The sequence below is a fragment of the Sarcophilus harrisii genome, chromosome 5 (genome assembly GCF_902635505.1).
Source record: "Sarcophilus harrisii chromosome 5, mSarHar1.11, whole genome shotgun sequence".
Lineage (NCBI taxonomy): Eukaryota > Metazoa > Chordata > Mammalia > Dasyuromorphia > Dasyuridae > Sarcophilus > Sarcophilus harrisii.
Window position 1 is genome coordinate 187,540,010 of NC_045430.1, and position 23,435 is coordinate 187,563,444.

Sequence of the window (23,435 nt, forward strand, 5' to 3'; positions counted from 1 at the left end):
TGTATTCCTCCAAGGGATAGGATTACACATACACACAGAGTAAACTCAAGCCCCATTGAATAGCAGGCAGGTTTTTCCATGTGTAGCGACTTCTCCATGTATACTTCCTCAACATCCATTCAAATCTGACGTTCAACTCCCCAGAAGATAGCTGTATTTAGGAATAACCCTGAAAGACTGGGTTTCTACCAGCTTTCCCACTAACTCACTCAGTGATCCTGACATCCCAGTCAAGGAGTTGTGGTAAAAGAGGCAAGGATACTTTACAGAACAGCATAGCTCCCCAAGCACCTTCAAACATCCCTTCTCTGCTGCTCTTGCTAGTTACTTACAACTCCTTGCTGTAATGCTGTTTTGATAGCTACAGTATCTGCCACCGGGAACCAGATCTCAGCAATAATACACTGCTGGGTTACATCAATGTTGCAGCAATTTAGGACATGGTAGATGGCTTTCATTTTCTGTACTTTGATGCTCCACGAATACCAGTTGGCAGCCGCTTCCTGCAGTAGTCGCTGGCGGTGTGATTCCGTTTGAGTTATGACCTATAAGACCAAATAGAGAGATAATTACACATCCACTAAAAATGGGAACCAGGGACATGTTCGTGGAAAATCTGGAAGTGATCTTGACTTCCACTGAGCGCCTAGAGTGAATATGATTCAGAAGTCACTTATCATATATAGTTGTGGATTAATTGTGTCCATGCCTTAATCTAGCTCCAACCACATTCAGAAATTTGAAGGGGACTTTTGGTCATCCATCCCCTTTCCAGATACAGATATACACCTGAAATATGCTCCCAAGAGGTCAGCTAGTCCAAACTTCAGATAGATTTTGGAAATGAAGAATCTCAGGGAGATTCACAGTGACTTGTCCAGTTATATTGGGAGTATCAGTCGGAATTTGAACCCAGGCCCCAGAGGAAGAAACCAAAGTCCAGAGAGATTGTGATTTGTGTTCATGGCTACACGGTTAGCATCTAGGTGACACCATGGTATAAGGAATACCAGATATGGAGTCAGGAAAATTCATTTTCACGAGTTCAAATCCCATCTCAGACACTTAGTAGCTCTGTGATCCTGGGCAAATCATTTACCTCTATTTATTTGCCTTGTTTTCCTCATCTGTAAAAGGAGCTGAAGAAGGAAATGACAAACTACTCCAGTGTCATTGCCAAGAAAATCCCAAACGGGTTACAAGAATCGGACACAACTGAACATTCCATAGTTGATTCTTAGAGAATATAAGTATTTAATAAGGGAAGTTGATGACCACCTTTTAGGGGAATACCAATTCCCAAATGCTATTTGGGCTAAGCCAGAGAAGAATTGCCCAAAGTAACTCAGGACCTCTGAATCAGGAGGGAGTCTCAGACACAAAGATCTCACTAGATATCCACATGATAGACAGAAAGATGACTAGATATTGTTTCAGAAAACCCAGGACTTAATCTATCACTAACTAGCTGTGTGAGGTTAGGTAAATTATCTCATCCCTAGGCCACAATTTCCTTTCAATAAAGAAGGAAAATTAACAGTCTAAGATACCAAGATATTTAGTCTAAGCCCCAGGCACTACAAATTCTAGAATTCTGGGATTGATGTTTTGTCAATATAGCTGGAATTTAAGATGGGATTAAAAAGAAACCCTCAAATCATGAATGATAAATGGAATAAATTCCAAATGTTGGCACATGATTGTCATTTGGTTATATTACACATTATCTATGATCTTGAATACATCAGCCAGATTTCAAGTGAGGCCTAAAAAGTAATAGCTGACATGTATACATAGTATTTTACAATTTTCAAAGCGTGTTCACATACTTTATCTCATCTGCTCCTTATCACAACCTTATGGTATTGCAAATCTTCATAGTATTCCTTATCACAATCCCAAGTATTGCAAATTTTATCACTCCCATTTTACAGATGGGCAAAATGAGGCTCAGAATTGTAAACTCAATATATAGAAAGAACCAAGGACTTCAATACAGATCTTAAGACTCCAAATTGAACATAATTTCTAGTACCTCAATGCCTCCCTTTAGACACTATACACCATCTGTTGCAACAAAAGGGAATGAGAACCACAAAACCATGGATTTAAACTTGAAGGGATTTTAGACACCAACAAGTCCAACTCTAATTTTACAGATGAGATAAATGAACCACAGAGAGGTGGAGTGTCTTAATCATGATCACAGCTAATAATAGCTATTTGTGTGGTGTTTTTGCATTTGCCAAATGTTTTACAAATATTATCTGAACTTCACAAGGAACCTGTGAGATAGGAATCATTATTATATCCATTTGTGACAAGATTTGAACTCGAGTCTTGCTGACTTCTGACCCAATGACCCTGTACCACTTAGCTGTCAAGGATGTATCTAAAGCAGAATTTATCCATTATTCCATACTGACTGCTATGACCCTCACTCAAAAGAGGTTCTTGATAATCATCACAATCACCCCCAATGGAAAAAAATAATTCTTACTTACAGTATTTAAATCCTCCAGCCTCACATTGACGTTGGCCAACATTTCTCTCCTCTCAGAAGCCACTTCAGGACAGGGATAAACAGTAGCCCTAAATCTGTGTGCCAAAAGATGTTCCATGTAGCATTACTGAAGACATCTAGAGAATCTCTACCATATTTCAAAGTTTTTCATTCATTTTTTCCCCTCTTCATGACCCCACTTGGAGTTTTCTTGGCAGAGGAACTAGAATGGTCTGCCATCTCCTCCTCCAGCTCCTTTTGCAGATGAAGAAACTGAGGCAAACTAAGTAACTTGGCCATAGACATACATCTGGTAAGTATTTGAGGCCAGATTTCAATTCAGAAACATCAATCTTTCTGATTCTAGGTTTGGCACTCTTATCTGTTGAGCCACCATTTCAAAAGAACTTGGCAATTCTTAAGTGGCTACAGACTTGGGATATGAATGATTTCCTGAGCAAAATGAGCAAAATCAATTTCTTGATAACTGGGAAACAAATCCCAGGACGAGGATTTCCCATTTCATTTACTATAATTGGGAATCACCACTGGGATTCTATTTCATAAATGGCCTGCTTTCAAACCACAAAACTTCTGAGCAACTTAAGCAGTGAAGCTACAGGGGAGACATGGCCCATGTTGGAGTCAGAATTTCATAATCAGCTCTTCTAGATATAGGTCTGTATGCCTCGGAACTAAACAGAGCTTACTTCTGCAGACACAGACTAAAAGGAGAAATACAGATTAGTCCATTTTCCTTCCATTTGGGACAAGGGTTATAACCAGAACTCACAAAAAAATCTGCGACCTATGATTTCAAGGTCTATGAACTTAGAAAAAAAAAAACTTACATCTTCATTTCAACATAACTGACTTTTTGACCCATATGAATTCTACACATTTAAAAGCACTTTTCTGAGAAGAGGACTATAGGGTTCACCAAATGCAAAAGGGATCCACAAGAAAACACTGACTTAGCAGTTGGTGATACATTCAGCAGAGAATGCAATTGTTTTGAACCACCTATAGATTTTGTTTATCTGGACTCTCCCTGGGCTTCCCACAATTTAATTAAGTAATTAAAAACTGGTTATAATGCCAGGTGTAGGGGATGAATGGTCACCAGAAAATTCAAGTAGTCCTTAAAATCTCAGCCCCATAAAATGTACTCTTTTTTCTAAATTTTTCCAATTAATGTTGACACAGACCCAGGATGGAAATAGCTATCCCCATGCTCTTCTTACCCTTCACAAATTTTGTTGACTTTTTTTTTGAGTTGATCCCCTTGATAAAATATGATGAATATGTTCTTTTTCAGCTCTTCTTTCTGAAAGATAACAGTATAATTATTAGAAGTTTGTTTTATCTTTTGTTATAGCAAATAATGCAATATTTCCGTTCTCATAGAATTATCCCTTTATTCTATTGAGCTATTCTTTATCCTATTATGCTATTCTTTAAAAAAAAAAAAAAAGAGGAAAAATAATTTAGAAAAACTAATCAATACATTAACCATGTCTAAAACATATGTAAAGAGATCCCTTTGCTACTGAAATGTGGTGTGTTCTATATGAAATTAAGGAAAAGAAGAAAATCCATTGCAATAGGACTCCTTGAGACCAAAATGTATTATTACAATTGATTATAATCTTAAATACATCAACAAATAAATTTTCAAATATAAAAACCATATTGTAGACCAGTTTTGCAAAGGAGATAGCCTAGAATTTAAACACACACACATCTATTCTAATGATAGAAGCTAGAAAGTTTTCCAAAAATGTTTTCATCACTGTCCACCAATCATCAACTTTTGCTTGAGTTACATGAGACAGTGAATGACAATAAGGACTAATAACAGCAATAATAACTAGCAATTATAGAGTACTTCATTTGCAAAGTACTTTACAAATATGTCTCATGTTATCCCTACAACAATCCAGAGAAGTGGGAACTATTATCGTCCCCTTTACACCTTGGGAAAAATAGAAATTTAGTCACTAGTGTATTTGAATTCTTTCCACTGCTCCAGGTTGCCACTCCTAGGAAAGAATTAGTGACTTATGAATAGAGAGCTAGACTTAGAGTCAGTAAGACCCCATTTCAAATACAGCCTTTGGCACGGAGTAGTTAAATAACTCTGGCCAGGTCATTTAATCTATTTACCTCAAGTTTTCAGATCTTTAAAATAGAGATAATAATCATACCAACTTTCCCAAGTTGTGGTGAAGATAGAGAAGATACATTTTTAAAGCACTTTGCAAATCTCGAAAAGTATTATTATCAATTGCTAGTTATTCTTCATCATCATCACTAATTGCTTACATGGCATTAAATCAGAGGATTATAGAACTCTCTAGTTAAACTTATCATTTTTCAGTTTAATAAAGAGTGGACCAAACTGATTAAAGGACTTGTCCAGATCACACAAATAGTAAGTAGCATTAAGTCAAGTCCCTTCTGTTTTCCATAGACTGACTTTCTGGTTCATGTTTTTTCCAGTTGGGTGACCAAACAGAGAAAAGGAACCTTTAACTTTTAATGTCAGGATGGTTCTAAATCTCCACTAACTTAATTGTACAAGTGCCCACAAAATAGCAAATCTTGCCCTCTGTTCCAAATCCCAACTCATTCCAATGCCTTTCACAGAGGTAGTAAAAGAATTCCACTGTTGAATTCAATCCACCCATTGAGCCCCCAGCATTTAAGGGAGAGGAGGAAGGGAAAGTAGCTTTGGAGATATCCCTTTGTCATTAAAATGTGGTGTTTCACAAATATTGGATTACTTGCCTAGGGGAGGGTTGGAGGGAAGGGAGGGAAAAGAAAAGTTTGGAACTCAAGCTTTTGCAAGGGTGAAGGTTGAAAACTTTCTATGCATATGTTTTGAAAATTAAAAGCTAAAAAAAAAAAAAAAACCCACAAAAATAAACTAAACAAAATTTTTAAAAAGAAATATGGCATTTTACATGAAAACTCAAGAAAAAGGAGAAAGTCCTAGAGACCACAATAGTTTTGTTATTATAATGTTCAGTACAATCAAAAAATACATTTTCAAATATAAAACTCACAATTACAGAGTCTTAAGTGAAATCATTACCTTCTGTATATTTATATAATCTGTAATAGAAAGAGTTCAAGATTTGCTACTTATTAGGAATGGGACTTTGACTGTCATTTTCTTTCTCTTATTTCCTCATCTGTAAAATGAAGTCAGACTAGTTGATTTCTAGGGTCCCTTCCAAATAAAAATCTATGATTCTATATTTAACATAAGTACATAATTTATTGACTTTACATGGAATTCATCCTATATATTTTTATGTCCCTACTTTGAATATATCTACAAAATGTTACAAATCAGGTTACATTTAAGCAGTTGTCAGAAGCTTCATTTCTTTGTTGTCTTCACATTTGTTATTTCCTGTCACTATCCCATCCCATTACATTATAGACATTTTGACCTTTGTTCAACTGTTGGATAGTGGTGGTTGTGTGTGTGTGTGTGTGTGTGTGTGTGTGTGTGTGCTTGTGCATGTGTTGTGTTACTATTATTAAGATGATAAAAATACTTTGTATTAAGCAATTCCAATAGACTTGGGGTGGAAAATGCCATCTGCATCCAGAGAGAGACCTATGGAGACTGAATATGAACCAAAGCATGATATTTTCACTTTTTATTTGTGTTTCTTTCTTTCTCATGGTTTTTTTTCCCTTTTGATCTGATTTTTCTTACACAACATGACAAATATGGAAATAAGTTTAGAAAGATTGTAAAGGGAGAAAAATTTGGAAAACAAAGTATTTCAAATATGACTGTTCAAAACTGTCTTTACATGTATTTGGAAAACAAATACTACTGAAAAATGAAAAAAAAAAAACCACTTTGTGTAAATAGATCTATTTGTTCCCCATTAGGACAAAAAGGGGCATTAGAGGCAGCTAGTGACAAGACTTGGTTTCAACTACTGGACAAGTCATTTGAATTCTTTCTGCCTCAGTTTTTTCATCTGTAAAATAGAGGTAATAATAATAATAATATCTATTTTACAGGATTATTGTAAGAATAAAATGAGATATTATTTGTAAAGAGCTTTGAAACACTTAAAAGTGCTACATAGATGCTTGCTATTATAATTAGAGATCATCTAGTCCAACTCCTTCATTCTGCATAAGAGGATACTGAGACTTCTAACATAACACTTGTAACAACTGATCATCCAAAGCATGCTCTGGACAATTTAATAGAATAAGTTGTGTAATTATGCAATATAATACATAAATTATATAATGTCACATGTAATATGTATGTGTAATGTATAATATATGTATATAACAATGTATTGCATGTAATATGATATATGATATTCTATAATTCCATATTATTTTCCAAAATTACCTCAGGAATACACAACTTTGCCAGCTGTGGGATAGTATATTCCATTGCTGGAGGTAACTTATTTACACTTTATGTTCTTACACCCTGACATAAAACCAGTCTAACTCATAAATTTCAAAAACCAGCTCTGGAAAGCAAAAGAGAGGCCAGTAAATCTCTTGTGAGAGAATGGCAAAGGCAGGTGAAGACACTAAAAATGACACTTTATTATGCAAATTCCTCCTTCATCTGAGGAAGTTATGAGCTTGGAATTTTCCTTCCTTGACTTCCTGGGCAATTCAACATGCCTTAAAGAGAAATAAATTCTTTACCTTTCAAATAAGAGAAGTTTAGAGCTTATTCAATTGAATTGTTGAATTAATAATTGGGGCTAGCACAATCTTGCAGCAAGTAGGTAGGCAATCTCCAGATTCTCCTGATCTAATCACTAGTCTCCAGATGATTACTCTCCTTCACTCCTCACTAAAATTTTGGTATTTCCATGTTTTTTTTTGCCTTTTCTTTTCTCACTTCAAGGATTACTTTGGGAACACAAATGACACCCAAATGCATCTCTAGGTGCTGAATATGTGGAATAGAGAGAAAAGGTGAAGAATTTACAAGAATATGTGAATTCTTTTTCTGTATTTTATTTTCATTATTTCTGTGTTTCCCCTATGACCTGTATAATATGGGCAGGCCCATATGTACTTGAGCCTTGGCCAGCTATATCTGAAGTCTGAAGGCCTGATTTTCTGTTTCCTAGAAATCAGGTGATTTCGGGGAAATAGAAACCTTCCATTCCAATCTTTCCAGATAGCAACAACCAATTAGAAGCTTCCCCCTTCCCTTCTCAATGCTCTCTTACTTGTGATGTAATCTCTTGTATAAAAGCTGTGTATCTATTACTTCTTTAGCCTTCCTTCCCAGAGCTTTCTTTTCCCCTTATCTTGTGATAGAAGGGCTCATCCTCCAGAGGTATAATGAACGACCTTTCTGCTTTCTATTTTGAGTGATCTCTGAGTAGTCATTTTGGGTAAGGATCTTCTCTACATCCCACACATGAAGAATAGTATATCCAGTGGTCTGTTGAATTACAGTAAGCTTCCTAGATCTTTTTTTCAGATGACTAAGTATCTATGACAAAATTACATTTTGTAATTTGATTTTAAAACTTATTTACTTAAAAAAAAAAAAAAACAGAATTCATGATTTCAATAACTTAGAATCTCCCAGTGAAAAAACTCCCTCTGTCAAAGCAGATCTGCAACTTCTCTGCATACAATGAATAATTTTAAAGAGTTGGAGGAGAAAGAGGGAGAACCTGAAATCTTAAATGATTTATTCATGGTTACAGAGTCATTATGTGTCACAGGAAAGATTCCAGGTCTTTTTGACTTCTGGGGCCAAATCTCTAATCCCTTTGTTACCTTTCTCTTCAAGTTTATATTTAACCTATTAAATATCATCTTTTAATATTCTGTCTGAATAACTTTTTGGATCCGGAAACTCACTCTACCAAATATTTCTCTTTTCTGTCATATCCACTATACGAGGTGACATAGTAGATAAGAGTACTAGACTGGAATCAGGAAGACCTGAAGGCAAATCCAGCCTCAGACATATCCTAGCTGTGTGACTTTGGGCAAGTCCCTTAACCTGTGTTTGCTTCAGTTTTCCCCAAACCATAAAATGGAGATAATAACAGCTCCTTTCTCCCAGGATTGTGAGGACCAAATGAGATATTTCTAAAGCATTTTGCAAACTTCAAAGTGCTATATAAATGCTAGCTATTACCATTAAATATGCCATCTATGCCCTTATCTAAAGTGTGCATATTGGTTTTTTTCTTTCTCATTTTCCCCCCTTTGATCCGATTTTTCTTGTGCAGCATGATAAATGTGGATTGCTCATGTTTAACTTATATCGGATTACTTGCTGTCTAGGAGAGGGGAGAAGTAGGGAAGGAGGGAGAAAATTTTGAAACACAAGGTTTTGCAAGGGTGAGTGTTGAAAACTATCTTTGCATGTATTTTGAAAAATAAAAAGATGTTATCATAAAAAAGACATGCATAAAAGGTCAAATAGCATAAAGGCAACACAAATAAAAATAATCAACATTTATAGCACTTTAAGATTTGGAAAATACTTTTCAACTATTATTTCATTTAATCCTCACAACTTTAAGGAGATAAATACTAAAGAATCCTGAGATACTCACCGTGACAGGATCCTCCAGAAGAGTGTCTATCTCAGTATACTTCAGATAGACATTTCCTCGACAAACACGCCACAGTAGACGCTCAAAGGGAGCCATTCTCTCCCTGTTTATGACACCGGCGGTGAACCTGAGTAATAAGTTATGAGAACAAAATTTTCCTAAGTCACTTAAATAAATCATAACAGCTAAGCAAATCTGAGGGAGACATGGTGATACCTACATGCAAGAAGTAGTGTATGAGATCAGAATGTGCTTAAAGTCAGGCATGACATCAAGAAAATAATTGATGCAGACTCCCATTTCCTACCTGTGATCTTAATTAAAATGTTTAGCCTCTCTGAAGTTCAGTTTCCTATCTATAAAATGGAGATAATAATATTTTCACAATCTGCTCAAAGTCTTAATGGAATGGATTATTTGGAAAGAAAATATTTCAGAAATTTAAAAGTTCCATATAACAGAAATGTTCAACATATTGCACATATATAACCTATCTTCAATTGTTTACTCTTACTATTACTTTAAAAATTACTTTACTATTACTATTACTTTACAGTAATACTATTACTGAGAGGAGGGAGGAGGTGAAAGAGGGAAAGAGAGATGGAATGTGGAATTCAAAACTTTTTTTAAAAGGTTAAAATTGTTTTAGCATACAGTTGGGGAGAAAATAAAAACATTTTCTATATGACCATGAATTATTATGACATATGCATTTATATTTATGTGTCCATATACCTGCATGTATATGTGCATATGTCTATGTATGTTACTGAGTTATTTAGTAACCTATGGAAACAAATGAGGCTCATGAGATTCTAGTATACCCATTTTCAAAATTGGAGGTCATTTTTGCAAAACTTTGGAGGAAAACTCATATTCTTGAGGTATTGTTATATTCTTCAACATTGAGGCTCATTCTAATTACCTTCGGTTCTTAGGATTCCCATATTCTGAGAAGACTGGTTAAAAAAAACACCTGCTTTAGAAACCAAACATTCACTTATGAAGAAAATAATGATCATGGGTCATTATAGCATATATTTTAAGGTGAGTATATGTCTTGTTTTATGTCCTATCCTTTGTCTATCAATATACCAAATTATCTCTATCACAAACCTTCATAAAATTTCATTTTTACCAATGTTCATGGATCAGTTATGAATTTGTGCTACTCTTTCTCAATAACTCTCTCCATTTGGTATTTGAAAAATCTATTGTTAATAAAAAGGTGAGACACAACTGACATTTGGATTAATTTCTTTTTCCCTCCCCCCCTTTAAATACACTACAAAAAGTGTAATAATACTTTTGGCATCTAAAGTATACTTGGCACATAGTATGCCTAGCACATAGTAGGTTCTCAAAAAATGTTGATAATAAATAAATCCAGTTGTTAATAAATCAACCTAGATTGATTGATGCCAACAAGTATACTTACTAGACAATCATTTAAATAATCACCTGAATTTACAAATCAGTATTCAGAACTGCATGTGCCTTATAAGGAAACATTCTATACTTTAGAAATATGGAAAAATAAAAAATAAAAGAATAAAAATGAAATCAGATTAAGGTCCTTTCAAGCACTCTGCTGTCTTGTTCTATAATAAGCCCTTGGGTAGAAGCATTAAATTCATCAAAAAGTTGTCCCAAAAGTCTCAATGAAGTTTTCTGTTATTAAAAGCTTAGAACAATAAGAGCTAGCATCTATATATTTCAAAGAAATTTTAAAATATTGACTAAAGATAAATATAAATATTTTATCTTCACAATAACCCTGGTGCTATTATTGTCTCCATTTTACAGATCAGGAACGTGAGGCAGTCCAAGGTTAAATGTCTTGCCGAGGGTCAATCAGTTAGTATCTGAGGCCACATATACTGCTCTTTGTCCCCTGGGTCTCAGTACTAAGATTTTTTAGTGTACCTTTAAAGACACAGGGTTTGAACTGTGATTTTTATCAGTTCAGAAAAACTCCAGTCCAGAAGCAGATCAGCAACTCTTCACCCCAGGCATTAAGAAGCTAGTTAAGTGAGTTGTCTAGTGTTATAAATCTAGGAAGAATCTGATGTGGGATCTGATTCCAGGTCAATCTGATTTTGTAGCCTGACCTCTTCCCCCTACTACAGGGTGCTTCTTATCATCTCTGCAAAACTTTATTGAAGAAGAAATACTGGTTGCAGTTTATTATCCCATTTTACACAAGAGGCAATGGCAACACTGAGAGTTTAAGTGACTTGCCCAAATTTGCACAAGGTAGTAAGAAAACACTGAAATTTAGATTGAAACAGGTGAACTTCAGCAAAATAATGTTTTGGTCATGTATACTTATTATGTATCTAAGTTATATTTTAATATATTTAACATCTACTGGTCATCCTGCCATTTAGGGGAGGGGGTGGGAGGGGTAAGAGGTGAAAAATTGGAACAAGAGGTTTGGCAATTGTTAATGCTGTAAAGTTACCCATGTATATATCCTGTAAATAAAAGGCTATTAAATTTAAAAAAAAAAAAAAAAAAAAAAAAAAGAAAAAAAAGAAACAGGTGAACTTGGCTCTTCTCAGCAATTCAAGATAATTCTGATAGATATGGGATGGAAAAGGCATTTATACCCAGAAAGAGAACTATGGAAACCAAATATAGATCAAAGCATACTATTTTTACCTTTTTTGTTTGTTTGCTTTTTCTTTCTCGTGGTTTTTTTCTTTTTCTTGCACAACATGACAAATATGGAGATATATTTAAAAGGATTGTGCATATTTAACTGTATTAGATTGCTTGCTTGCTGTCTTGGGTGAGAGGTAAGGAAGGAAGGGAGAAAAATTTGAAACACCAAATCTTACAATGCATAATGCTTAAAGGTATCTTTACATGTATTTGGAAAAATAAAGTACTATTGAGGGAAAAAAAAAAAAAGATTGAATCACAGGACTCCTGACTTCCCGATCTAGCATTTTTTACCCCTTTCTTCCAAACCAGTAACATCCCACTTCCTGTACTTGTTTCTTTATTAAATGATGATTTTTTTATCTCCCTAATTCTCCTTCTGGGAATATAGGCTGTTGGTGGGCATTAAGGACATGAATGTAGAATGAAAGTTTGAGTAACTCAGTTTTTACAGCAGAATAAAGGAGTTTTGCAGTTAAAAGCTAACTAACCCCAGTTTCCCAGCCACTGGTGAAGGGACACTCTTCAGTTCCAAGAGTCCAGAGGTATCTTCAGTAAAGAAATCATCATTTAAGCTGTTTTCAGTCTGAAAATCAAAACACAAGCCATTGAATTTATATACCTCAAAATGGCCTTACAGGCAGCATCTCTTAGTTGTTTTAAAAGTATAATAGTTAAAAGTATCACACTGCTCTTATTTTCCATCTGAGGAAGCATTTCTCAACTTTTTCCTAATAAAAACCTTGCTCCAAAACTGACACCCTTTTATGCCTGTTGCTTTTATCTGAACATTGTTTTGTTTCTGTTCTCTCAGGTGCCAGTAGGTTTCAAATGGGATAGTTTGACAGATGTGAGGTTTTAGTCTTGAAACAACAGAAAATCATGACAGCTAACATTTATGTGCTTACTATATGTCAGGCACTGTGCCAAGTTTTTTTTTGTTTGTTGGTTTGTTTTGTTTTGTTTTTCTAAACAATTATTATTTTGTTTGGTCCTCAAATCAATCCTGGGAGGTAGGTGCTATTATTATCCCTATTTTATAGATGGGGAAACTAAGGCAAATAGGTTCTGACTTTCCCAGGGCCATACTCACCTGCCTCATATAATACCCAGCGTTAAAATTTTAAGTCAGAAGAATAGGTAGAATTACAAAAAGTATTTGCTCAAAGTCACATACATCTGGATTTGAATTCACGTCCATTAACTCCAAATCCATCTACCAAGCTTTATAATCTTGCCATTTCTTCCAGTAAAATATGGTATTGATCAGCAGGGGAAAGTACAGGTGCTACAAATTTTTCTTCTATAGTGTTATTCTATGAGGGTTTCTTTTTTTTTCGTTTGTTGAGATAATAAAATATTTTTCTTGATTTACTGTTTTCTTAGTTTTTTTCTTCCATTTTTCTCTCTCTTCCCTATTTTTTCCTTCTTTTTTTAAAAAAAAAATTATGTTTACTATGTGTAATTTTAAATAATGTTTCATTTGTTACTTCTTTCAAGAGAGAGAGACAGAGACACACACAAAGAGACAGAAATAGAGAGAGAAAGACAGAGACACAGAGGACACAGACTTTCCCTCTAAGAACTGAGTCCAGGCTTATAGTCCTAGATGATGTACTTTGCCCCCAGCATGTATTTTTAGCAGAATTCTCTCTCCTTCAGGCTGAAAGACTATCCTCCACCCCATCTTTCTGGGGTACTTCCCTATCACCATTCTATGCTGCTTCCCCTTTCCCCAGTATCCCCTCCTTTGCCCCATCAATCTGGAATATTAAAATAAAGAATGATTTATTCTCATTCTAAAGCAAATTGACCAGTATTTCAAATGGAAGAATGAGGACTCTCATTCCTCTCACTCCAGCCCAAATCATTACCTCAAAGAAGTCTTCTGTTTTCTTCAGGAGATATTTGAGTTCTGTTAGTTGCAAGAAGTTGGTTCTCAGAGCCTGCTGATTCTGATTTGCTTCCTGCAGCTCCCCCTCCAGCTTTTCCAAAATGATCTTAGAAAGAAAAAAAAAAAAGAGGAACTACTTTACAAATGCTCTGGACACTCTTGATGGAAATAATAAGTTAAGAACCTCAGAGAACGAAAGGGCAAAGCCACATCCCTCAAACTACTTTGTCAGTCTTTTTTTTCAGTCAAGTTTGTATCTCTGTGACCCCATTTGGGATTTTCTTGGCAAGGATACTGGAATGATTTGTCATTTCCTTCTCCAACTCATTTGACAGATGAGGAAACTGAGGCAGAATTAAGTGACTTGACCAGGGTCCCACAGCTAGTGTCTGAAGTCAAATTTGAACTCAGGAAAATAAATCTTCCTGACTTTAGACCTGGTGCTGTATCCACTGTGCCCTGTACCTGCCCTTTAGGGAAGCTCTTAACACCTGAAAAAAAATGCCATAATTTCATAATTGGAAAGCAAAGGATGATTTAGCCTAGATTTGATTACAACATTTCAAATTCACTAAGACTTTTAGGAGTATGACTGAGTGTGTGTATGTATGTGCATGTGTTTATAAAAACAATTGGGTTTTTATCAGAGCTGTGTTTTTAATAATGTAGGGTACTTTTGAGAAACTCCTTTTTCCCAGGCAGATAGACTCATTCTCCACAATTTATCATGAGCATTGTTTGAGACAGTAAAAGGTCAAGTGCCTTGCCAAGTATCACATGAATCAGATTCAGAACTTGAACCCCATTCTTTTTTTGGAGAAGCTGCTTTCTTGCTTTCTATTCACAAACTTATACTTTTTGCTATAAAACTAAAATTAAGGTTGGGATATAACTCCACATAAAATTGACCAACCAGTAGAAAATTTAAATGTAGAAACATGTACATTTGCACCTATGCTGAATTACACCGAATAAATTCTATGGGATATTCTTTGACCATTCACAGACCCCATCCTAACCTCATGACAGTTGCAAGCCCAAAGATCCATTACAACAGCTCACTGTGGCATTCATACAATATCTCATTTGAGTTTTGCATTATCTTCATTTTAAAAAGGAGGAACCAGGAGAGGTAAAATCCAAAATGGTAAATCTAGGGGAAGAATTTTATTCCAATTCTTTGTTTCCGGGTTCAAAATTTTAATCGCTACATGACATCACCCAAATTCATTCTCGAAAATTAGGAGTTGCCTCATCTGGTACAGCTAGTAAATCATTCAGTTGTTATTTTTTAAGGGGCTATTATTACCACACTTTAAAAAAGGGGAGATGGGGGTGGGAAAGACGGCTTCTGACTTCTTGGAATGAACAAGTAAGCAAATATGTACAAACAATCCACATATAGGATAAATAGGAAATAATTAAATTAAAAGAAAGAAGGAACTAGAATTAAGAAGGATTGGGAAAGCTTCTTGTTTTAGCTGGGACCTAAAGCAATCCAGGAAAGCAAGTAGGTAGAGGAGGGAGAATGGTCAAAGCTGAGAAACAGCCAGAGAAAATGCCCGGAGTTGAGAGATGGAATGTCTTGTTCATGGAATGGCAAGGAGACCAGTTACTGCACAGATGAATTAAGTGCTGGGAAGTAAAATATAAAAAGACTGGAAAGGCAGAAAAGGATTAAGTTATGAAGGCCTTTGAAGACCAAGCAAAGAAAGGATTTTGTATTTGATCTTAGAGGTAATAGGGAGAACCTGAAGTTAATTGAATGGAATGGGGCAGGGGACACAAGGATGACATGATCAGATTTGAGCTTTGGAAAATCTCTTTGGAGGTTGAAAGAAGGAATTAGAGTGAGGAGGGACTGGGCAGGCAGACCCACCACACGCTGTTGCAATAGTCAAACTAGATGGCTTTTATTTGGAGCCCTCAGAGGCAATATTTTACCTAGGGCAGGTATGACTGGGAGTGCAGACTGAGGAAGTGCCCTCAGGAATGAATGACAACACAAGAGGAGAAAGATCAAGGACCAAATATTGAGGAACTGCTATTCTTCTCAGCTTCACACAGTTCAGCCTTAAGCTCACTGTGCATGGAAAACTCTACTCTCTTGAATCTATTCCACTCCATCTCAATTGGAGCAAAGGGGCAGCTAGGTAGTACAGTGGATAGAGCATCAGCCCAGAAGTCAGGAGGACCCCAGTTCAAATCTGGTCTCAGACACTTAACGCTTCCTGGCTGTGTGGCCCTGGGCAAGTCAGCCCCAATTGCCTCAGCAAAAAAACAAAACAAAACAAAACAAAAAACAACTTGGAGCCAAGATTCATCATTCCCCTTCTCTTCCTGATACGAAGACCACCAGTTCTAGCAGCAGGAGTCAGAATAATTTCTGGCATTTTACTCCCTGCTTTTTAACTTTCCCATTCTCCCTAAAATACAGACATGGAGCTTTCTAATGGGTAGACTGTCAAAGACCACAATGTCTTCCTTCTCCACTCCTCCCTTCATTGTTTCTCCAAACTTATTGCCTTTTGTCCCAAACTAGAGTCAAATAAATTAATCTGATTTGCTTTCCCATGTTGGGAATGGGGGGAAAAAGGGGTAAAAGAGACTTCATCTAATATGGATTCAGTTAATAGGCAAAATCATACTCTGGCTCTATAGTCAGAGAATCTGGGTTCAAATACTATGTTTGATATTTAATACTGGTGTGGTGTTGGTCAAGTCACAATCTCCTCAAACCTGTTTCCTTATCTGCAAATGAACTAGGGGGCCGCTAAGATCCCTTCCGGCCAATCTCTTTATTTCTTAGAAATCTACTTGCAAACTTTCCTCAGTTACTTCAGAAATCATTCCCGATATCAGTGCTCTAGGGGACAGAAGCATACTATCTGTCTACTTTTTACTGGTAGAATACCTTTAACATACCTCAAGATCAATCATTTCCCTAGGTAGCGGTGTCTGTGGAGATTTCTCAGGTACTTGGATCACAATCTCCTCTTTCATCTCATCTTCTAGGAAACCTAATAGGGAAAAAGACATAGAAATTCCTTAATCCAGAAAGCTATCTTGTTTCTTTAAACTTGGGGAAATGATTTAGGCGCCTTTTCAACATGAAAGGTATCCTCCAGAAATCCTCAGCCTCTTCCACTTCTACTACCACCACCCTCAGCCCATGAAAATTGTCTGGACCAACTCACCTGCCCTGCTCAGCCCTTTGCTGTTTCTGAGAACCCACCCACAATTCCTCCCTCTTCTAGTCTCTAGACTGAGTAGTCAAAGGATATTGCCACTGAGAACATCCTTGTGGGTTGAATCCTCATAAACAGCTTATTTCATCTCTTTCTACGATTCCTGACCTTTTCTGGCCAACCAGAATAGAGAAGATGGTGTAATGAATCAATCAACAAACATTTTGTTTTTATGAGTGCTTCTTATGTGCTAGAGACAGGATACAATGAAGGAAAAAACCAATCTTTATTCTTAAGAGGACTGCATTCTAATAAAATAGACAACATGTAAATAACCAAATACACATAAGATATATATACAAAGTAAATGAAAAATAATCTAAGAAGGGAAGGCACTAATAACAAGGGAGACTGGAAAGGTAAACTTAGTCTTAAAGGAAATTATGGAAGTGCTGATCACAGCAACTAAATACATGTCACTTATTGAACAGAAGAATCGTCTTAGTAACATACAAGGTTTCTATTTTATTTAAAGGCACCAAGATGGCATAGTGGATAGAGATAGATCTGGAGTTAAGAAGAGTTCAAATCTAGCCTCAGACACTAACTGAGTGACGAAGTAGAAGCCACTGAACCTTTGTTCACCTTAGCTTTTTCATCTGCAAAATGGGGATGATAATAATAGCAACTACTTCCCCCTAGCATCATGAGAATCAAATGAGATAATATTGTTAAAGTTATGTAAATTGATAGCTATTTATGTTTTATAGCTGGTTATTAGGCTGACACAAACAGATACCAGATGAAAGGTTTCACATTGTGGTCCTAAGGCTCAGTTTAGGGAAAGTAGAAGGAGGCTTCCTTCATTCTTATTCCCAAACTTTTTTCTATTATCATTTATTGCAAAGGCAAGTCCTTTCACTTCATTATAACAGCCTGGGAAATGCTCAGAGATGGAAATGGAGGCAGAGCTATATCAAGCTGTCTTAATTAACCAAAGAAAGTTAAGACATCAGATAGTCAGTTAACATTTATCAAGCACCCACTATGGGCCAAGCAATTAAAAAAATCTTTATTTTTTGTCTTCCCCATTGGACTGTGAGCTCCTTGAAGACAGGAACTCTTTTCCTTCTTTTTGTATACTAAGAGCTCAGTATAGTTCGACAAATAGCAATTTCTTGAATTTATTGATAAGGCTGAATTTCAGGCCCACAAAGTCTTCCAAAATTTAAAGAAGAGAATAAATTAATAAAAATAGCCCTGAGGTTGGAGCAGAGACAAATTAGAATGCACTTCTTACTCTCAATTTAAGGACTGTTACGGCACAGAAATTCAATTCAATGAGCATTTAATTAATTTCCATAATATGACAGACATTGGGAATCTAAAATGTGACAAAACACTGGACTTCAATCAGAAGAAATTGTTTTGGGTTCTTACTTTTTTTTGTTTGTTTCATGTACCCCTTTGGAAATCTGGTAAAATCTATGGACTCCATAATGATGTTTGCTTTATTTCTAAAAATTCATAACTAAAGGAAATATTATTCTTTAGTTAGAGGTTGGTGAAAATAAATGTTATTTTGTTCCTATCCAAATTCACAGACCCCTCCTTCAAAATATGAGGGGTCCATAAACCCCAGGTTAAGAAACCCTAAGAAGGATCACTTTATTAAGCTTTGGAAAAATGTAGAGATTTTATTAAGCATGTCTATTGCTGTGGACATTAAACCTTAAAATTTTCTGTCTATTTTTGGTGACTGCATTGCAGACTTTTTTTTTAAAAGCTGGGAAATATTGTGTGGTTGTTGAGTTGTTTCAGTCATGTCTGACTCTTACTTATCCCTATTTTGGGGTTTAAAGACCTAAAATGGTGCAAAGGATGAAAAGAATTAAAACTTTTTATTTTGGAAAAATGGAGGCTAAGATCGAATATGATAGAATAAAGAATGTAGTTTTAAGGAAAACACCGCTTTATAAACACAACAATAGTGTCCATTTATGGGAAAGTGCTTTAAAATACTCTGAGGTATGTGATGTGATTTCCATTTTACAGATGAAGAAACTGAGATTCATAGAAATTAAATTTTTTCCTTGGGATCATTCAAGTATTAAGTGTGAGGGTTAGAATTCGAACCTAAAAGCTACTTACTCCAAGATCCATGATCTTTCTTCATCATATCATCTCTACTCTCATTTGGAAAGAGTGGCAATGGACTGAAATTGGAAATGGATCCAAGAATGATTTTGATAAATTCAGGTGATGATTGATTCACAATGGGTTCATAGAGGAAAGTTTGGGTGTTTATGATTGATCCCGAAACTCAAGAGTAGAGAAACTCTACTTATTCTATAAACTGAATTTTGTGTGAGTGTCAGAAACAAAAGATTAGACAGGACCCATGAGGTAACCGGTGTTGTATTGTTAAAATTGTATGAGTTCCCTTTTGTCCCGTTTCTTGGCCATTGACCAAAAAATTCCCTCAGATGTTAGTAAGTAACTGACTTACGGAGAATTCTTTCCAATGATTCACACCTTCGGACTTCATTCACAAATTTTCGTTGGAAGCTGTTCACGTTTGCATTTAGCTAAAAAAAAAAAAAAAAAAAGCATCAGTAATGTCTACAATCATCTTCTGCTCTTTTGTTCATTCTTTTTCTTCCTTTTAAAAAAACTCTGGGGAAAAAAAAACTGAGAAAATTATATAGGACAGGTATGTGACTGGCACACTTACACTTTCCACACTCCTCAAGGACTTCTATCTACCCCAAACCTAACAAAGAGTTAAATGTTTCACTTCCAAATGTTCCTTAAGTGTGACTTCATTTGCTGAACTGAGCCTGTACCATGCTCAGTAAAATGAAAAATCCAAAGCTCAGATGACACCTGGTGTGACCTTGATCATTGTGAAGGGGGAAGAGGAAGGAGATTTGACACACCTACTAAGAGAAAACTTGAAATTCCACTACAGTGAGAATACAAGAAAGTAGCAAGAATACACTAAAATCTAACAGTGCACCTTAATATAAAGATCTATAGTTTGCAGAATTCTTATATTTTATTATTTCACTTGATTCTAACAATTCTGTCAGGAGGTCAATAAGCATTTATTAATCTTCTATTACGGGGTACTGTCCTAAGCACCGAGGATACAAAGAAAGTCAAAAGCCAGTCTGCCTCAAGGAACTCAGTCTAATGGAAGAGATAACATGAAAAATAACTATCTACAAATAAGCTATATACAGGATAAATAGGAAGTGACCATAGACACTCTCTGAATCCCCATCTCTCCATCTGAATCCTAAATATTATCTCCACCTTGGAAAAAGCCTTATTCTTCAAACTCAGTCTAGATTTCAGTCTTGAGTATTATTGTTGCTGTTGGCTGACACAGAAGAAGTATGGGATAGTGAATAAAGAAGTTGGTCTACAAATTAGGATGACCTAGGTTGGAGTACACTCTGACACATATTTGCTTTGTAACCATAAGTAATTCATTTAAACTTTTCTTGCCCAGTCAACTCTGTCAGACTGACCATAGTAAAAATAATGTTTGATTAACCCAAAGATCCAAGCTTTCAGGGGAAGAACTCACTATTTGAAAAAAAAAAAAAAAATACCGATTAGGAAAAAAATATTATAACATGGGATACTTTTACTTTTGGAGGCATTTCATAAAGGTTGAATTTAGGATTAAAACACTAAGGTTTGAACTCTACTGGCTATGGGACTGTGGGCAAGACATTGAGGGTTTTTCTTCTTTAATAAAATGGGTTACATACTTGTGCACCAGTTGAAAACTTTAAGGTGTGACTTATGTCAGCAACTATCATGACCTATTATCAGCTCTTAATCTCATTCCTCATTCATTCCTGTGAGTAAAAAAAATCTAGAAAGGGGAAAATGAAGGTCCAGAAAATTATTTTCAAAGTTCCAAACTTTGGCAGTCATAACCAAAATGAGAACCCAAGACCTCTTATTCCCAACTCACCATTCTTCCACTACATTTCATTTTGCCTTCCTATGCCAGTTAGGTTGACTGCCTATTTTCAAGAAATTGTTATGGAACCAGGAAACCTAGGTTTCAATCCTAACTCTGTCACATCAGTTTCCTCATCTCTAAAATGAGTTAGACAAGTATAATAAAAAGAACATTGGATTTGTTGTCAGCAATGACCTGGATTCAAATTCCACATAAAACTTACTATAGAGAAATCATTTACCATTCTTCAGACTCAGTTTTATCATCCATAAAATGGAATTAAAAATAACTGCATTACATATCTCCTGGAGACATTTGTAAGAACAAAATGAAATAAATATGAAATGATTTGCTGTTATTGCTGTTCATAATACCTTAAAACCAGGATAATTGTATCTTAATTAATTGCATCTTAAGTCTAATAAAGGACAAAGATTTCCTAAAGGTTATGAAGTCTCTAATTATAGAGAAAAAAAAAATTTCAGATTTATAATTGGTAGAAAGAGAGGAAATTATAACTGCCAAGAAGAGTAAAAAGCAAAGATTTGCTTTTCATAGATACACTTTTAAGATTTACAGTAGACTAAAAGGAAGGGGGGTTAGATTTCAAAAGATAATTGAAAAAAAAATCACATCAGATTAAGTTGTAAAACTAAGGAATGATAATGGAGGAGTGGGATTTACAACCATCAGGTGGAGCTTGTAAAAATTCTTTTATCTCTGATCAGCTCCTTATCTCAGTAGAAATAGGATCTCAACTTAGTATATCATTAAATGTGGAGCTATGTGTGCAAGAGTTACACGGTTAACATATATTGGATGGCTAGCTATCTAGGGAAGGGGAGTAAGAGGAAGAGAGGGAGAAAAGTTTGGAGTACAGGATATTGCAAGGGTGAATGTTGGAAACTATCTTTGCATGTATTTTGAAAATAAAAAGCTAGGGGCAGCGAGGTGGTGTGGATAGAACACCAGCCCCGAAGTCAGGAGGACCCAAGTTCAAATGCAGTCTCAGACAATCAACACTTCCTAGCTGTGTGACCCTGGGCAAGTCATTGAACCCCAATTGCCTCAGGGGGAAAAAAAGCCATTATTTGAAAAAAAAAATAGCCAACTATCAGAAAAATCTCACTCAGCTAGAAATAAAAATGGCTATGCTAGAAGGACCCAAATTTTAAAAAGAAATCAAAGAAAAACTCATAACATAATTCATAAAGATGGCAGGAGGAAGCTTTTATAAACCTTGAGATACTATATGGAAACAAAAATCATTAACAGAGAATAGCAGTAATTCTCTGGTCCTCCCTCCATTATGACTCCAAATGATATTGTACTTACATCTTTAAATTGAACCAATCCCAATTCCCCAAGTTCTGCCACACAACAATATGCAGCTTCAGCCTGCAGAAACAGCTGGGACAAGCACATCTCTTCACTTCGAAACACAGACGCCATGGTGGCTCAGTATTGGTCTGAAAGAGAGGGGGAAAGGCATTATTTTTTTTTTCATTTTTTAATATTTTATTTTTTCCAATTATTTGTAGATAGTTTTCAGCATTCATTTTTATTAGATTTTTGAGTTCCAAAAATTTTTTTCCTCCCTTTCTTCTCTCCTTCCTCCCCAAGAGAGCAAGCAATCTGATATGGATTATAGGTGTACAATGATTTTAAACATATTTCCAATAGTCATGTTGTAAAAGAAAAATAAAAACAAAAGGGGAAAATCAAAAGAAAGAAAAAAAAAGTAAAAATAGCTTGTTTCAATCTGCATTGTCTCCAGTTTTCTCTGGATGCAGATGGCATTTCCATCTCAAGTGTATTAGAATTGTCTTAGATCACCATATTGCTAAAGAGCTAAGTTTGCCATAGTTGATCATCACTTAATCTTGTTGTTACTGTGTTCAGTGTTATCTTGGTCCTGCCAACTTCACTCAGCATCATTTCATTCATGTAAGTCTTTCCAGGTTATTCTGAAATTACCCTGCTCCTCATTTCTTATAGAACTTATATTCCACTGCATTCATAAACTATAAATTAATCAGTCATTTCTCACTTGATAGGCATCCATTCAATTTCTAATTCTTTGTCACCATAAAAACAACTGGTACAAACATTTTTGCACATATGGGTCCTTTTCCCTTTTTTATTTTCTCTTTGGAATACAGATGCAATAGACACACTACTGAGTCAAAGTTTTATATCAGTTTTATAGCCATTTGGGCATAGTTCTAAATTTCTCTCCAGAATGGCTGGATCATTTCACAACTCCATCAACAATGCATTAATGCATTAGTGTACCCCAGTTTTCCCAAATCCCCTCTAATATTGATCATTATCTTTTCCTGTAATTTTAGCCAATCTAATAAGTATAAGAAGGTACCTCAGAATTGTTTTAATTTACATTTTTCTTATCAATAGTGATTTAGAGTATTATATAAATTGTGCATACCCTTTGATCCAGCAATGTTACTACTAAGACTGTACCCCAAAGAGATCATTAAAAAGGGAAAAGGACCCACAGGTGCAAAAATGTTTGTAGCAGCCCATTTTATAGTGGCAAGGAACTGGAAATTGAATGGATGCCCATCAGTTGGAGAATGACTGA

General features: G+C 35.5%; 1 protein-coding gene across 1 annotated transcript in view; it reads right to left on the minus strand.

Annotated features, from left to right (window-relative positions):
* The window catches only part of ATP6V0A4 (ATPase H+ transporting V0 subunit a4), a 52,481-nt gene that overhangs the window by 22,379 nt on the left and 6,667 nt on the right, over positions 1-23,435 (minus strand). The window contains exons 2-10 of the mRNA XM_023505466.2: positions 22,169-22,302; positions 19,361-19,439; positions 16,589-16,683; positions 13,644-13,769; positions 12,261-12,355; positions 9,100-9,226; positions 3,748-3,830; positions 2,505-2,598; positions 333-545 (exon numbers count right to left, since the gene is read on the minus strand). Coding sequence (XP_023361234.1) covers positions 333-545; positions 2,505-2,598; positions 3,748-3,830; positions 9,100-9,226; positions 12,261-12,355; positions 13,644-13,769; positions 16,589-16,683; positions 19,361-19,439; positions 22,169-22,285 — 1,029 coding nt within the window. The 5' untranslated portion in view covers positions 22,286-22,302. The remainder of the gene's footprint in view (positions 1-332; positions 546-2,504; positions 2,599-3,747; positions 3,831-9,099; positions 9,227-12,260; positions 12,356-13,643; positions 13,770-16,588; positions 16,684-19,360; positions 19,440-22,168; positions 22,303-23,435) is intronic.